The following is a 15,828-nucleotide window of genomic DNA, read 5'->3' as shown; positions in this document are numbered from 1 at the left end:
TCTTATTAGATGTTAAAAATAGTCATCTGTTGGTTAAAAATAAACAAAAAACAACTCTGACCTTCATATAAGTGACATTGGAAGATCAGAAGAATCTGATGGAAAATCAAGATGTACTCTTCCTATATCCTTTCAGGGTGTTTTGGTGTTTCTGAGGTGGCAGATGATCTAAATGGCAACTAGGGCTTTTCCCAGCACTGCTCTGAGCAGCCAGAACTCGTCTGCTGGATTTGCTCGGTGGCTGGTGAAGGTCATACGAATGCTTTTACAATATGTATTACTTCCCTGGTGATAGCCAGTGTTCATTACTGTGAAACTGAGAGGACCTTTCATCCTGGTTTTAATGTTGTCACTAGGAGGTCTGAATCAGTATCACTGAGGGGGATGTGAAATAGAGGTGGCTTATCTCTTACACTCAAATATCTTTGGCATTCATTTATTGGAAAAGAGTTAGGTCTAATAATGTACCTTAAATAATGATTGATTTAAAGAACATGTAAATTCTCTGCTGCAGGTAACTGTGATGACATAAGAGAAAACTGCGTGTTTCTAGCTAAACAACTAGATAGACATTAAAACTTCTTTAATGGTTAACTTTGCATATAATTTCATGTTCAAGAACAATATACAAAGAGCATAAGTAGTTGTGATAAAATGATAAGTAATAGCTTGTGTTTAAAAAAAAAAAAAGAGGTTTTGTCTTACTGTCAATTTGTGATTCCCTTTAATTCTCTATAACTTGGCTCAATTTGATACAGTTCCCCATTAGTAATAAAGGAACAGTTAAGAATGTTCTACTGTAAAATTTATTCAAAGAAGATTGTTGCCTTGCAGCTGTGTGTGACTTCAGTAGAACAAACTGTAAGTGTTGATGGCTGGTCTTGCTACTGTCAATAGCGTTGGATGACTCTTAAAAAATCTGGTCCGGATTTTGTTTATATCTTCCTCTATTTCCTGGGAATGCTTTCTGGCAAAGACAAGGAATGATTTCTGCACAGTCATATTGGCTGGCCTGGATGACCCTTCTTTGCAAGTAATCCTAGACGCACACGAGGAAGTGTGAGTCACCCTCTTAAACCTGATCCAGGTAGAGAGGCTGAAAGACGGCCAGCAGGCATGTGAGGGCTGCTGCTGCGAGGAGAACATCACTGTGCCTGGGCTCTCCTTCCCAAATGGTGCTGGTGTTTTGCTGGAACATGCAAAGCCGATGCCCATAGTGACTGCTCTTGCCACGTATGGCTAGCATCTGCTCTCCAGCTCAAAGGTCATTCAGAAACTGCTGCTGCCCCACAAGAGATGAATCAACAGAAAGTGTTTTCTGCTGTGGATAACTAGTGAAAGTTCTTCTTTGTCCCCCCCCCCCGCCTCGTATTAGTACAAAGGCTGGCACCAAAATGTTCGTTGGAATAAATGTGACGGGCTGGATCTGGTTCTGATCCTTGTGCATGAGTCCTGTGGTGGATAATAAATGTGCCACCACGCAAAGTTTATAAGAGCACAAGCAGGCCTGGCCCCAGATGACATGCCGTCTCCAGCTTTTATTTCTCTTACTTTCCTTTCTCTTGGTCTGCCTTCCTTTCCCTTTCCTCTTCCTTCTTCCTCTTTCCCTTACCCCTGTTTCAGTGAATCAGCTCCTTTCCTGCTGTCAGTGCCAGTTTAAAGCACTGGGGAAGCAATGTGGCCTCTTTCTCAGTTGTCTGTTAATCATGTCCTTTCGTCTGTCTTATCAAGCCCTTGTCTCTACTCCAGTGACTCTCTGTGGAGCTCTGCTGGCAAAGCCCTCTTGGGCAGGCTGAGGGAAAGAGGTTTCTGCCAGTGCTTTTTTGCTGTTGCAGCAAACAAGCAAAGCTGAGAAAAACTACCTTCTGTTAACTGATAAAAGTGTTCAGTGACGGGGATGTGAATGTTTTGCACCCTGAACCGGCACAGTTCTGGTACGCAGTGTGTCCCTGCCTGTCCTTTATACTATCTTTGTAGTACAAAACTGGACCCTGTTTTGTCTTTGAGAAAGGACCCATTATCTGCCTCGTATTTGTACAGTGCTTTGCACAATGTAGGCTGCTCCTTAAGTACTTACCAATGCAACCGTGACTAGCAATTTGCCCTTGCTGAAGGGCTCAGTGTGGTTTGTCACTGTCACTTTCATACGGCAAATACTTAAATTTCTTGATCCATTATGCTCAGTGATGGACTGCTTCTCCTTACGGGATGCTGGCGGAGGCTGAACTGCAGTCTTTAAGTATGTAGAAAGTGAGTAAAATATTGTCGGTCTGAAAAGGGGAAATTTAGATTGGCTTAGCATACTGCATATCAGGCAGGACTCTACAGAGAGATATACGCTTTTTATATACTGCAGATATATACACACACAGATAAATATATATATATCTGTACATACAGACTTTTTCAGAAGGCCAGACTGCTTTCTGGAGGTTAGGAGTGAGTGGTACAGGTGTGGGCAGGGGTGGCGGGGAAGCAATCTGCAGAGCCCCATGCCTTACCCTGCAGGGTGGGAGAGGACTTCTGCGCCCCCCCCCCCCCCCCCGAGCCCTGGCTCTTGCTGCAGCGTGTCAGTCTGCCCCGGCACAGGGCTGGTCCCGCGGCCGCCTGCTCCACCCCAGTGCAGCTCGGGGCAGTGATATCTGCACGGGGCCTGTCGTGGTGGGTCAGAGCCAGGGCTTGGAGTGCTCCTGGCCCCACTGGTTTGGATTAGGCTCCCTTACTAGAAGCACGGGTCCGGCCGTAGTGGTCACGTGTTGTGGCTCCCAGATTGCCTCTGCGCTGCCACAGCAGCCTCCCCCAGCAGGCTCAGAGGTGAGTCCTACATGCAAAGAGATGGGGCTCTACATCGGTTTTCTCACAAGGAGGCGGTGGTGATGGCAGCAGCCCCGGCCTGGCTCTGGACTGGCCCGTGCCTGGTGTAGGAGGGCACGCGTAGCTGTCCTGCCAGCATCGCCCCACAGCTATTCCTTGTCTTCTCTTGGGAAACGGGTGTAGGGGACCATCCCTAGGGCTGCTGTTTTATAAAACTATTTACCAGATCCTTTCTAAGCTTAACAAACTTTACAAGTCATACAGCTGTTAGAAGTTGGGATACGTAGCTGTTCTTTTTGAAGAAGGAAAGTAAAAGACTTCCTGAAGCACAGCAGTTGCTATCCAACTGCATCCTAGGAAAGCTGGGCAGGATCTAGCAGCGCTGTGCACTGGAGGACAGAGCAGTGATGTTCCTGATTACAGATCATGCGGCTCAGATAGCAGATCCTGTGTGGAAATGTGTGTCTAGGTGTGAGGAGAATGCACAAGTGGGAAGAGGCAGCGTGAGCAGAGGAGGGTGCAGCATGCAGTCTCCGCTCGCATTATGGTAGCAGCACTGTGGGCTGGCTCTGTGCCCTGATGGGACAGCTGGGGCTGCCTGGGTGGCCGCTGCCACCAGGTGCCTGCATGTCCCTCAGATGGGTGTGGGAAGCTGGAAGAGCTGGTTTCCAGCCTTCCTGACAGGTGTGCTGCAGTGGAGGTGGTGATGGGCTTGGCGGGGTGGGTGCCACAGCCCGTTCTTTGCCAACTTCAGTTGCCCTGCATTTGTAGAAGTGCTTCCCGTGAACTGACTTTCTTCCCATAGAGAGCATTTTGCTAGACTTCACTAAATACAGAAGCTTTGCATGTTGCTGCATGTGTTTTGAGGATAGCGGATACTTCAATAAACCAGGAAGGAGTAGCTTAGATTGCAGAAATAATTTAATACTCTTCTGCTGACTTTAAACTGATGGCAAGATGTGGTGCTCTGATGGCCAGTGAAATGGGAAAACCAGTCTCCTGAGAAAGCAAATCTGAATATTTCCACCATCACAGCAGGGTGCATTGCACAGGGCTGGAATGTACTATGACCTGTTGAAATGAATGACTGAAAGCAGGAAGTCATTCAGCTTGTTTTCATGCATGTGAAGTGAGGGGACGGAAAACAAAGAAAGAAGGCTATATGCTCTCGACACCATTGTTGCCCTGTATTAAATGAGGCATCTTTCTGCTTTTTCGACAGATCCAAATATTTTTTAACTTCTGGACCTAAGGCAACAAATTTATTGAGGATATATAGCTATAGCATTCTCAGTTTTGGTGTTACCTGTCCGTTATACATGCGTGCATTGTTTTAATTATATAATTATACACTGTCTCCCACAACATCCTTGTCACTAAATTGGAGAGATACAGGTTTGATGAATGGACTGTTAGATGAATAAAGAATTGGCTGGATGGCTGCAGTCCGCTGCTTAATGTCCAAGTGGAGATCAGTAACCAGTGGTGTCCCTCAGGGGTCTGTATTGCAACCCATAGTGTTCAATATCTTCATCAATGACATGCAGTGGGTTTGAGCGTGCCCTCAGCAATTTTGCAGATGACACCACGCTGAGTGGCACAGTTGATTCGCGAGAGGGAAAGGATGCCATCCAGAAGGACCCTGACAAGCTTCAGGAGTGGGCCCATGCAAACCTCATGAATTTCAGCAAGGCCAAGTACAAGGTCCTGCACCTGCGTCAGGGCAATCCCCAATATTAGCACAGATCAGGGATGAACGGATTAAGAACAGCCCTGCAGAGAAGGACTTGGGTATACTGGTGGATGAAAAATTGAACATGAGATGGCTATGTGCGCTTATAGCCCAGAAAGCCAATCATATCCTGGGCCGCATAAAAAAAAAAAGCGTGGCCAGCCGGTCGGGGGAGGCGATTCTCCCCCTCTACTCCGCTCTCGTGAGACCCCACACTTCAATGGCTAACAGGTATTTGCTTTCACAAGAGCATTTGAGTCGTATTGCATCCAGTGAGACCTCTGTTAGCCTCTTCTGTCTGCTCTTCTGGACACACGAAAAATTTCCTCATGCCCTTAACAACCTACTTTTAGTATCGTCTGTGTGGTGATGCAAATCAAATTTAAACCAAATTTTGCTGTCATCTGGGGTAATTGCACTGTGGATCACCCCCTCCTGTTATACACCATGGACTGTAGAAGAGGCTTCCCTGCATCTACTCTTAGGTATTCCTGTTCTCCTGCTCCAGCATGCTTTAAAGGTTTGATTAAGTTGCTACACAGCAGGGAAGCATCTGAATCATCTGTGAAAAGTGCACGCTCTAGGATGTTATCAAACGCTGATATTTAACGAACACTCCTATTTGGTATTGGTCTGACAGCTACCTAGTTTTCTACACCCTTTACCTAAATATGTGTCAACATGTGTATTTGCACATTTTTAAGCATGACTTGTAAAAGTAATTGGAGTATAAATTTGTCAGAAAAATTCATTGCAAAACTAATTTAATATCAGACACTGGGGCTCCTTACGCAGGGCTCAATTCCAAGTCCTTTTTTGTTTTGTCTTTTTTTAAATATGAGAGAATTTGTCCCAGTAGCTTCTTTCTGAAAAGCACCAGTTTCTTCCTCCTTTACATGCAGCCAGACCAAAGTATTCTTTCTCAAATGACTCCTCAAACCTGCCAAGTTTTTTTCTTTGCTATCTTTGCATGTTAACGTATCTACCCTAATGTGAGTCAAGATGCGCTGATTTGGTTTCTCAGTACTAGGCTGCTGATGCACAGAACCATATAAATGGGGAGAAAAAAAACACTGAAGAAGGGAAGGGTGCCTTGCTGATGATTGTCAGTCTTCTAGCTTTTATTTGCTGCATTCAGTACCAAATAAGAATGAATTGAAAGATAAAAAGGAACAAGTACCTTTTTCAGGGAGGTTCTGCTTAAACATTATTTTTATTACTGCTTTTGTTTCTTCTGCAGAGTGGGAAGCCCCCAGTTAAGGACATGTTCACAGATCTGAAAGATGGAAGGAAGCTTTTGGACCTTTTGGAGGGTCTGACGGGGAAACCTCTGGTAAGAGAAATGTGTATGAGTTGTATTCCCATTTATTAAAACAAAACAAAACAAAAAACACAACAAATAAACAAAACACACAAGACCCAAGCTGTGGCATGTGATTTTTTTTTTTTAATTTTAATTTGTTTAAAAACCTATTTCACTTGTATGTACTTGCTCTCTACAGTTCCAGTGAAATTCCCATGAACTCCACTCATGGGATGTAGGGTCAGGCTAAAGTTAGCTGTGTAACCCTCTCTTGAGGGTTAACATACTGTTTAGCAAAGCATGTAAAACCAGTGGTGTGATATTCAGGGTGTATGTTTCTAATGGAGATCTTTTAAAGGTCTGCTTCTGGATGATCTGGAAGAGCAGCTTTTAGCTGGATACCTGTGGAATTTTTCTAATAAGCTCATGAAAGATCCCTTAAAGAAAAAAGAAAGAAAAAAGACAACGGCGAATAGGCATGCAAAAATCTGCATCTCCATTGAAAAATCCTTTGTGATCTACAGATAGGAAAGGGCTGAAAACTACTCAAGTCTTGTTTGGGAAAGTGTGTGTGTGTGTGGCTGAAAACTCATCCCTTTCTAACATTGATCCCTCTTCAGAAAGATATATGAGGCATAGTGAGGCCTATATATGATATATGAGGCACTGTGCCATCACTTGGGATTAAATTCTTGATTTCACTATTTATAATAAATCTCAAATTTGTTTATTGACCTTATGGGGAACTTTCAGCCATTTAAAATTTCACCTTGCAAGCTTGCCTTGTTTTTTAAACAGATGCATTTCTCTAGTACCTTCAATGATTTGTGGTCTGATTTGAAGTATACTGAAGACAATGCAAGTTTTTTGGTTTCTAGTTCTGTTGATTACCATGTTCCAAGTTCAGATCCATGCTCTTGTAGTACGATCATGTTCTGCCACAGGAGTTAAATTGCGGTGATTAAAAGCAAGTGGAGTGGCAGGTATTGTCAAGAGCGCAGTGTTTTTTTTTTCCCCTGATATTAAAAGGAAGGGAAAGTCAGGAAGTGTAACTTCTTCCCAGTATGCAAAGATTTAGCAGGCTTTCAGTGCCAGAAAAACAAATTGCTGCTTGTTCCCTCTTGGGAGCCAAAAAATTTCAACTGCTCTGGCAAACTTTCAAAACCCTCAGTTTTTCCCGGGAACTCCCACTTTGCTGTTGTATTGCCAGTTTATAATTATGCAGATGCTGGGAATAAAAATTCTGAACTTACTGAAGATGAACTGAAACATATTTTGAATCCAAGACTTGTCCTATGCCTTGAATTGAGGACTAATGTTCTGACCAGTTTTCATTTTGAAATTGTTGTGGATGGTCTTGTTTGGTTTTTGTTCCTACTTAAAAAAGAAAAAAAAAATCTGGAGAAAATTAAGACAAATTTCCTGTTGCTTGCTCTACCGTTTATTTTGTTTGGTCTGTCAAGTCAATTCTGATGTGAACAGATTGTAACTTTTTATTTTCAGCCTAAAGAACGAGGTTCCACACGAGTACATGCCTTAAATAATGTCAACAGAGTACTGCAAGTCTTGCATCAGAACAACGTGAGCATGTTTTTCCACAACATTTGGTAGACTCTTTAATTTTTTCCTGTGTGTAAATGAATTCAAAATGCAGAGGATAAAGATTTTTAGTACCTAAAATGAGAATGGGTAAACTGTTACCAGTTTTCCTTATCTGATGTACAGTTTCAGTGTCTGGCAATTTTGTGAAATTTTAAAATGCTAACTTAATAATGGTATTAACTAAACTGTGTTTTGTTGAGATGTGTTCAGCTCCCAACACAAAGGTGACTTGAAGCTCTGCTATGCATAGCTCATGAACCTGGCAGGACAAAAAACTAATTTCCAGTGATGATGCGTAACTTGTGCAAAAATCTGTAAGGGTATGAGGATATGACAGGTTTTGTGTCCTGCTCTCAAAATCCAGGAGGATCTTTCCATTGACATCTGTCAGCTCTGTGTCAAATCTGTACTGAGTGTTTCTAATTTGGAGCTTTGGTAACTGATCAGAAGAACAAACAAACAAACCCCAATCCTTTATGAAAAATGAGAAGAATAATAGTTTGTTTTATTTTGTTTTTATGTTTTTACTGCCTGGAAGCCAGTAGTGCTGTAGTAAAGTGTTTTTATTTTTCCCCTGACAACAATTCCTGCTAAGCGTACTCTCTATAGTTAGAATTTCTATTTGTGAATGTTAGGGCACTAAAATAACTTAAGAACATTCTGGCAATAAAATACATCTAATGCAAAAAGGCACTGACATATTTATATAAACTGCTGATCGAAGAGTGATACAAACATGCTGTATAATACTGCAATTTCCTCTCTGTGTTGGTGGACTAGTATCATATTTCTAGGAAGTAGCCGAAGTTAGTGGTGGGTTGTTTGGTTTTTTTCTTCTTTGAGGTAAATATTGATTAACTTTTTTCTAAGGATAAGTAATGAGTCTTTCCAGCTTGAATTTAATTTATTTTATGAAGATAATAAATGAAATAATACTGAATTACAATAATTAATTAGTTCTTCCTTAAGCTGGCAGGATCTGGGTTTCTAAAAGTAAACAGATGGTGTTAGTTAGCTGAAGGTTGTTAAGGTCAGGTACGTGATTTATACCTACTGCTTAACTTCGTTAGAAAGTGTGTGTGTGTGTTTTCAAGATGAAGGGAAAAGGCATCCACTGAGAAGCAGTTGCATTCTGTTGCCTGAGAGTTTGGGCTATACAATATTCATAACTTGTGAAATAACTTATAAAAGTGTTTAAATATATATTGCAAGGATTAGAGAAGCTTAGGGTGTAGATGTTTAAGTCATCCTGTGAACCTCATCCATCTGATGAACAGAATGGTTCCAAGTAATGAATTCCAACTTTTTTGATTTGTGGATCAAGTTTTTAAAAATAATAATAATAAAAAAAAATCCACTGGAAATCATTCCATATAGCCAATATCAGTCTACTGTCAATAGTACTGACTGTCTACTGTCAGCTTTCTTTTATTGATTATCTTTGCTTAAATCTCAGTACTCCACTCACTGTCCTAGTGGATTGCTGCTGCATCCTGCAAAGCATTGGTTTAGTTCAGAATCATTAAAATACGAAACTGGACATGTGGAGTATTTTCTTTTATGTATGATGTAGATAGCAAGAAGAATGCATTATTATTATTATTGACGTGCGATTAAAAAGTATGAAATTTCTTTTTTGTTCCCCATTCTCAGGAGTGTTTTTCTTCTATTATAGGTGAAGAAAGCTCTTGCAATGTAATTGTTTTATTTTTGTGCCCTTGACCTTTAGTCTTGCTTTCTGCTCCTTGTTTCTAGAGTGCTTTCCAGTGTGTTGCTTAATGATCCGCACTGGTGATTCTTTTGGCCTGTTTTTGCCTATTTAATTTACAGTTATCTTAAAATGTATGCCTGGTATTTGCAAAGAGTATTGCTGTAAGATTCTGTTCCAGCTGCTGTAAAAATTGAGAGGGGACAATCCACAAATTCACAAGCTTCCTTAGTACTTTGAAGGGTAATTTGTGGTTCCATGTTAATCTCGCAACACGGTTTTGATTTGATTCTCCTAACTAAGAGACCTATGGGGAACTGAAAGTTGTAAAGATGATATCTGCAAGCAGTGAGGTTACAAGTACATTTTGCAGAATTGAAGCTATTAATGATTGTGTGATAAGAGGAAAAGTATTCATGGAATACCATTATATTCTCTAAAACAAAAATGAAACTTTGTTCTTGTCTATTCTGTCATTGTAGGCTACGTCCACTGAGAGCCAGAGCATGGGCTCCGTTACTGTCCTGTGATTGCTAGTATTGTTTAATTGCTAGCCAGCTCCTTGGTGCAGGTTTTGTCTCTATGACCAGTTCTGATCCCAAGCAATGCCCAGATACAGTTCTCGGAGTTAGTGCAAGCTGGGAGGTGTATCCGGTAGGCACTGTGGATAACACTGTTTTGGAGCAGGGGTGAGAAAGGGAGAAAAAAGCTTCCCCATTGAGGTAAAATGCACTGTGCTGCTTGCCCCTGGGGCTGGAGGATGCTCCTGGCTCAGGTTATTTACAAGAAGTAAGCCCCACTATCTGCCCTGTGTGGGAGCACGTTGCAGCATCTGCTATATGTGTACGTACACCCAGGGAGGTATTTGTCTCCTCTGCCATAGGCAGCTGTTCCTAGCCCAATTTCCATAGGCACGGTGGTGACAAATGCAGTGCGCTGCTGTCAGTTCCCTCCAAAAGGTGGTTCAGAGTTAGTGCCCCTTTCTCTGTGTTGACTGAATGGAGATTTGATGCCCCAGTTCAGTTCAGACTCTAAAGTAGCACCGAGTGAGTATCTGACAGTGTGCTCTAAGCTTTGCTTCTTCTGAGGGCTGAATATGTGATGTAGGAGCAGGTAGCGTCTCCTGCCCTCTCGCTTACTAAAGTAATCTCCTTGTCTCTCTTTCTGTGTTTTTATCTTCTGAATGATCTCAATTAGACCGTCACTGAGTCTATATGGGGTCCTATGCATATAGGAAACTTGAAAATTTTATTTTTCCCTTGAGTTTTTGGTCTCCTTGTATAAACTTGTCCCATTTGGATGCTGGCTCATGCAAAGGACAAACCTATTCTTAATTACAGAGTTTTCATGGTTATGAATGTAATATCTCTGGGTGTGTCTAGAAGCAGGGCTGCTTAACTGTTCTGTTTTTTTTTTTAGATATCAGATCCTTCATGTTTGCATTTCTATTCATCAGTTTTGACTGCTGGTGTGCATCTGTATATTAGAAGAGAGGATAAAACTCTTCCAATGGAGTATCTTTGGTGCCATCTTTTGTCATGTTGTTTAAGCAGTTGTCATGACAAATTCAGATAGACAGTACTCTGTCAACTCTGGTTCTCTCTTTCTAATTACTTTTTATTTCAGAGCACTTGATAACTCTTGGCTGGACAGCCAGGAATATGGGCTGGGGTTGCGACTTGAAACTGTGATAACAGTGTTTAATATAGAGTTGATCCGATCTCTCCAGGTGGAGTTGGTGAATATTGGAGGAACTGACATTGTGGATGGAAATCACAAGCTGACGCTGGGGCTGCTGTGGAGCATTATCTTGCATTGGCAGGTGAGAGGCTGCTGCGAGATCTCTTCCTTTCCAGGAATTGTGTGCATCAATCTGCTGGGATTCTCGCAAACCTTCCCGGGGTTTTTGTGGCGGAAAATACTGCTTCTATTTTGGGCTGGTAAATAAAGGCAGGCCAGTGTTTGGTTTCTGAGCTCTGTCTGTTGTCTTCCTCCTGCGGCACGTATTCTCGTATGTGCTCAGTTGTACTCAGTCTCTGAGTTTAGTTCCTGCTGGTGTTAATTGCAGAGAGACTTTTCAGGCTGAAGCGTTGTATTTATATTCCTTCCTCGTAGTACCCAAACAGCAAACTACTTTTGTTGGCTGAGCAGATATCCTCTTCTTACAGAAAACCTGTGCAAACTGTATTTTTGGCGTGTGCTTATTGGTGCACAAGGCAGTGAGAAATATTATACTCTTAGTGTAGGCAGCACTGAGGAGAGGGGGAGGATTGTAACGTAAGAGTAATGCGTCAGTATAACATGAAGCATTACTGGTTCTTGTAATCAGTAGAGTGCAAAGATGGTCTGAAGACTCCTATTCCCAAATTTCATGTGAGGAGTTAGAGTTTGATTCTTAGCTTTTCATGGAAAAGACCCTTTCACAATTTGTGAAATAGCTTGGTTCAAAGGTTTTGTAAGCAGGAAAAGTGGAGAACATGTCTGTAAGGTGTAGTTGCTGCTGTCTTGCAGGTGAAGGATGTCATGAAGAACATCATGTCAGATTTGCAGCAGACCAACAGTGAGAAGATCCTGCTGAGCTGGGTTCGGCAGTCCACAAGACCTTACAGTCAGGTCAATGTTCTGAACTTCACCACAAGCTGGGCAGATGGACTCGCCTTTAATGCTGTCATCCACAGGCACAAGTAAGTAGCAAACAGCTTATCTCAGACCTAGTGAAGTAAGCAGCTTTCTTCCCATGTCTTCATGCTTGAACATTTGACAGCTTCTAGCCTGTTTCGGTGATTTGTTGTTTGGTGTGTTTTTTTTTTTGTTATGGTAACAATAACAGTGGAGGGATATTGCCAGAGCCTTGCAAAGGATGGAGCCAAGGCAGCATTTCCTGCATGTGCATGCACACTTGCTAATTGAAGTGGATTTACATCCCACTTAGTATGCATTATACAGCGAATACGCTGAACGGGTCTCTACAGGGGGGGTTGACCACCTCCTTCCCCTGTACTTCCTTCCTCCTGCCCTCCCTCCTCTGCAAAGGGAAACACTTCTTCAGTCAGAGTTTGCCATATCATTTTAGTAGGAAGATACAGAAGCTTTAAAATGAAGGAATAAGAAAGACAGGCTCTGTGGCTTTTCTTAGTTTTTCAATATATGTTGCTTGAAAGGCAATGTATGCAGTTCTTTCAGGAGACCTGTTGAGCAGAAGAATCAAAGGGTAACAGAGTACTTCAGGTATCTGTAGCGTATTCATTAGTTTCTTCATTATACTTTATAAGGAATGTTGCTAAAGCTTCTTTGCACAGATCTCTTGCGTTCTTGCTGATTTTTTTGGAGAACTCTTTGGTAGTCTAAAGAAACCATCATTACAGACTCGTATGAAACTTGCATACCAAACTTACTTTTTTTTTTTTAATTGAGATCTGCTTCTGGGCAATCCATTCTAATCCAGCGTACTTTAAATGAAGTCAGCTCATTGTTTTGCAACAGCTGACTGTTCTTAACCATAAATAACCGTTTTAACATGGTAATGGCATGGCAATATCTAAAATTTAACCAGGCTTCCTGTAAGCAGGTAATTGTGATGGCAAATGCCTTACAAACACCTAGAATATTTATATCCAGCAAATACGAAGTGTTTGCAAAAGCATATGTTCACTTTGAGCCTGCTGTTCTCTGCTCTTAAGTGCCCATTCGGCCTGTGCTGACTGAAATAACAAGCTTTGTCACAGGCTTGCTGGCTTCAGGATGGGTCTGCCCTGACACACTGATGTGCCTCGTAGACTTGAGCTGGCTTGTGTTCAGCCTGCACGGATGCATGGGGAGCACCTGCACCGCACTGAGGGCTCCTGAAAGTTTGGAAGGACTCTCCTGCAAAGGCAGAGCAATGCTAGCAAAGGTCTCTCTGGAGTTTATCGGAAGTATTCTCAAGTCCCTTCTCTGGATGGTGTGAGGTGTACTGGTGGTTTTCATACCAGCATAATTGCCTGTAGTGGTGTAGCTCTGCTGCTGAACCTGTGAAGCTTTGTGGTGGAGAGAGTGCCAGCTTTAGACACAAGTGAGACCTAGGTGAGCTGAGGGAAGCAGAAGGAGAAATTGGCTTCAGGCTGTTTGTTGTTGTGACGATGTGTTTGGGCTTTGTGGGATCTGAAGTCTGTGAGCTCTGCCCTTTTCAGAGCACTGTTAAGTAGCAAAAGCCCCTGCTGAAAACTTTAACTGAGGAACTGTGCTTTCCTCTGGCTTCCTAAAATTTCTGTTACCTGGTTCTGCTGATCTCTGAGCCTTTTCTTCCCTCTTCCTGGGAGCCTGGCAGTTGCCAGCACATCAGAATTCAGCTTTGCTGTCCCTGGGCACCAGTCCTTTAGCCAGGGAAGCACCATTTTCCCCCCCTTCTGAGAAATCTTGAGCTGGGTTTAAATGTAGGTCGGCTTTGAAAGAAAAGCTTTAAAAGGCACTTGCAAGGAACCAAGGGGATTGGCGCAGGTTGCAGAAGAGGTAGGACCACAAAGCTATTTAGCTTACTGAGACAGTAGTGCTTCCCTGCCTAAGGGGCTTTTTCAGTATCGCTTTTTTAATTTAGCTTAATGCGACATTTAATATAGGACAATCTTTTTGGATCCCATTAAGAGGTTTAGTAGCTTGCTTTTCTCTTTATGTATCTATGAACAATTGTTAGCAATGCTACCTCTTGACTATAATATCTAGTAACTTTATAACACAGTGCTTAATAAAATTATATGAGGTAATAGGACATTTAACATTTTACTGTGCTGGTCTCTTTCATTTCCTAATATTAGCTTAGTTCCTCTTTGAATTGAATTCTGCTCTTTGGTACAATATTCTTGCTCATAACTAAATACCTACATAGCATTTTATTAAAATTTGTGTTATTACAGCAGTGTGCAGGCAGTGCATACACAATATACTTATTGCAATGTGTTTTTCAAAGTAAAAGTCTCTGCTAAAGCTTTATGTGAATCTTTGTGGTTATCCTTGTTGCTTCTTGCATGGAGGTACGGTATTCCACTAGCTTCTATCAGGATCTTTGCATATCTCTGTTCCCCGCTCACCTTTCTCTGGCTTTTTGCTTCTCAGACCCTGCTGGCTTGTGGCCTTCCTGTTTCACGAAGTGTAATGACTCGACAGATGTTAAAAGGATACTCTCAGGTCAATTTACAACTGAATTAAGTATTACAAAAATTAGAGGCAAGCCCATCTCTTCCTCCCCAAGTTCTATAAAGGACAGAATCAACAGCAGTGTTTTAATGAGAAGCCACTATTACAGGGGAATGGAAGGTATTTTAATGGCTTGTAGTCTTACAGCTGTGCTGCTGCAGCACTAGGCTGATCATGACCTGTCGATGTTGGTACCACGAGGAGGGGGCCCTGTTTGCTGACCCCACTTCCTGCTCCATTCTCTGCTCTTTCCCCTTGAGACCTGCTGGTATGTTTTGGGTGCACAGCTGGACTGGAGATTTGGTTTGGTCAACGCTAATGTGAGATGAAGGCTGCTGGCACTGTAAATCGATCAGCTCCTTGGTCTGATTCACATTGTGACTCTCATGAGCACTTGTGATGGAGTGGGGTTTTTGTAGGTTTTTTTTTAAATGAGGGAAGAAGGCCGCGGGGCAGGGTGAGTGAGCAGGGGTGGAGACCCCTGCTGCTCCTGGCTGAGATGGTCTGGGGTGGTCACTCAGCCACATCACAAGTTTGGAATGAAGCTCTCCAGGCACAGAGTGACTCGTGATTACTCAGCAGAGCCCGACGGAGAAAGCATGTAATAACAGTAATGCTGTGAAAGAAGCAGTTGAAGAAAACTGGTTCTGGAATAAATTTTAAACACAGAATTTGTTTATTTTCTTGTTAGTAGTATTTAATCTCCTGTTGCAGTCAATGAGTGTATGTATAGAATACATAGATTGGAAGGTGGATGTTGCTGTGGACCTGCAGTCAGCTAATTGATTTGTGATTGCCAGATTCTCACTAATAAAAAGAAAGCACGTATTTGTATTTATGCATTTGTGTATATGCACTTATGTTTATATTTTGTGTGTATGTTTATATTACTTAGGTAGCTACCTCCATATCCATAACCTCATATTCTGCATGGTATGGAATCTTTTCTTCAGATAAAATTTACTGCTTTCTTTCCTGTTTTGTCTTTACTTTTAGACCTGAGCTTTTCAGCTGGGATAAAGTTATAAAGATGTCCCCAGTTGAGAGACTGGAACATGCTTTCAACATAGCCAAGAACCACTTGGGAATTGAGAAACTGTTGGATCCTGAAGGTGGGATATAGTTATTTTACTTGACTAGAAGCTTTTTTGAGCTCTCTTGAAAGAAGTTTCTTCTGTTGATATTTACTATGAATACAAATTCTAGCAGTTTTGTGCAGTGATATTTTGTTTCAAGCCCTTAAATTTAGGTTTAAAAGAATGTAGTTTGTAGGGTAAGGGTATGTCTGTGCATGCGTATGCTTTGACTTCTTGAATGTTAAGGTTCAGATTGGCTTACCATTCAGAGGCAGTATACAGAAGGTGAAGTTGGTACTCTGGCTTTGTTTTATTTTAGGTAGGAGTTCTACTGCAAGGGTCTGTGCTTCAGATGAAGTAGAGCATTATGTAGAATGGGATAGCTTAAGAGCTCATGAGCTTTTGTTTGTTATATATACGCTGA

At 42.0% G+C, this 15,828-nt stretch overlaps 1 protein-coding gene across 1 annotated transcript in view; it reads left to right on the top strand.

Annotated features, from left to right (window-relative positions):
- LOC142081221 (utrophin-like) overlaps positions 1-15,828 on the top strand; it is a 103,334-nt gene that overhangs the window by 72,117 nt on the left and 15,389 nt on the right. The window contains exons 4-8 of the mRNA XM_075147912.1: positions 5,787-5,879; positions 7,353-7,430; positions 10,889-10,981; positions 11,671-11,843; positions 15,325-15,440. Of these exons, the coding sequence (XP_075004013.1) occupies positions 5,787-5,879; positions 7,353-7,430; positions 10,889-10,981; positions 11,671-11,843; positions 15,325-15,440 (553 nt within the window). The remainder of the gene's footprint in view (positions 1-5,786; positions 5,880-7,352; positions 7,431-10,888; positions 10,982-11,670; positions 11,844-15,324; positions 15,441-15,828) is intronic.

The sequence above is a fragment of the Calonectris borealis genome, chromosome 3 (assembly GCF_964195595.1).
Source record: "Calonectris borealis chromosome 3, bCalBor7.hap1.2, whole genome shotgun sequence".
Taxonomy (NCBI): domain Eukaryota; kingdom Metazoa; phylum Chordata; class Aves; order Procellariiformes; family Procellariidae; genus Calonectris; species Calonectris borealis.
The sequence above is the reverse complement of the archived record's forward strand: the minus strand, read 5'-3'. Positions and strand labels throughout refer to the sequence as shown.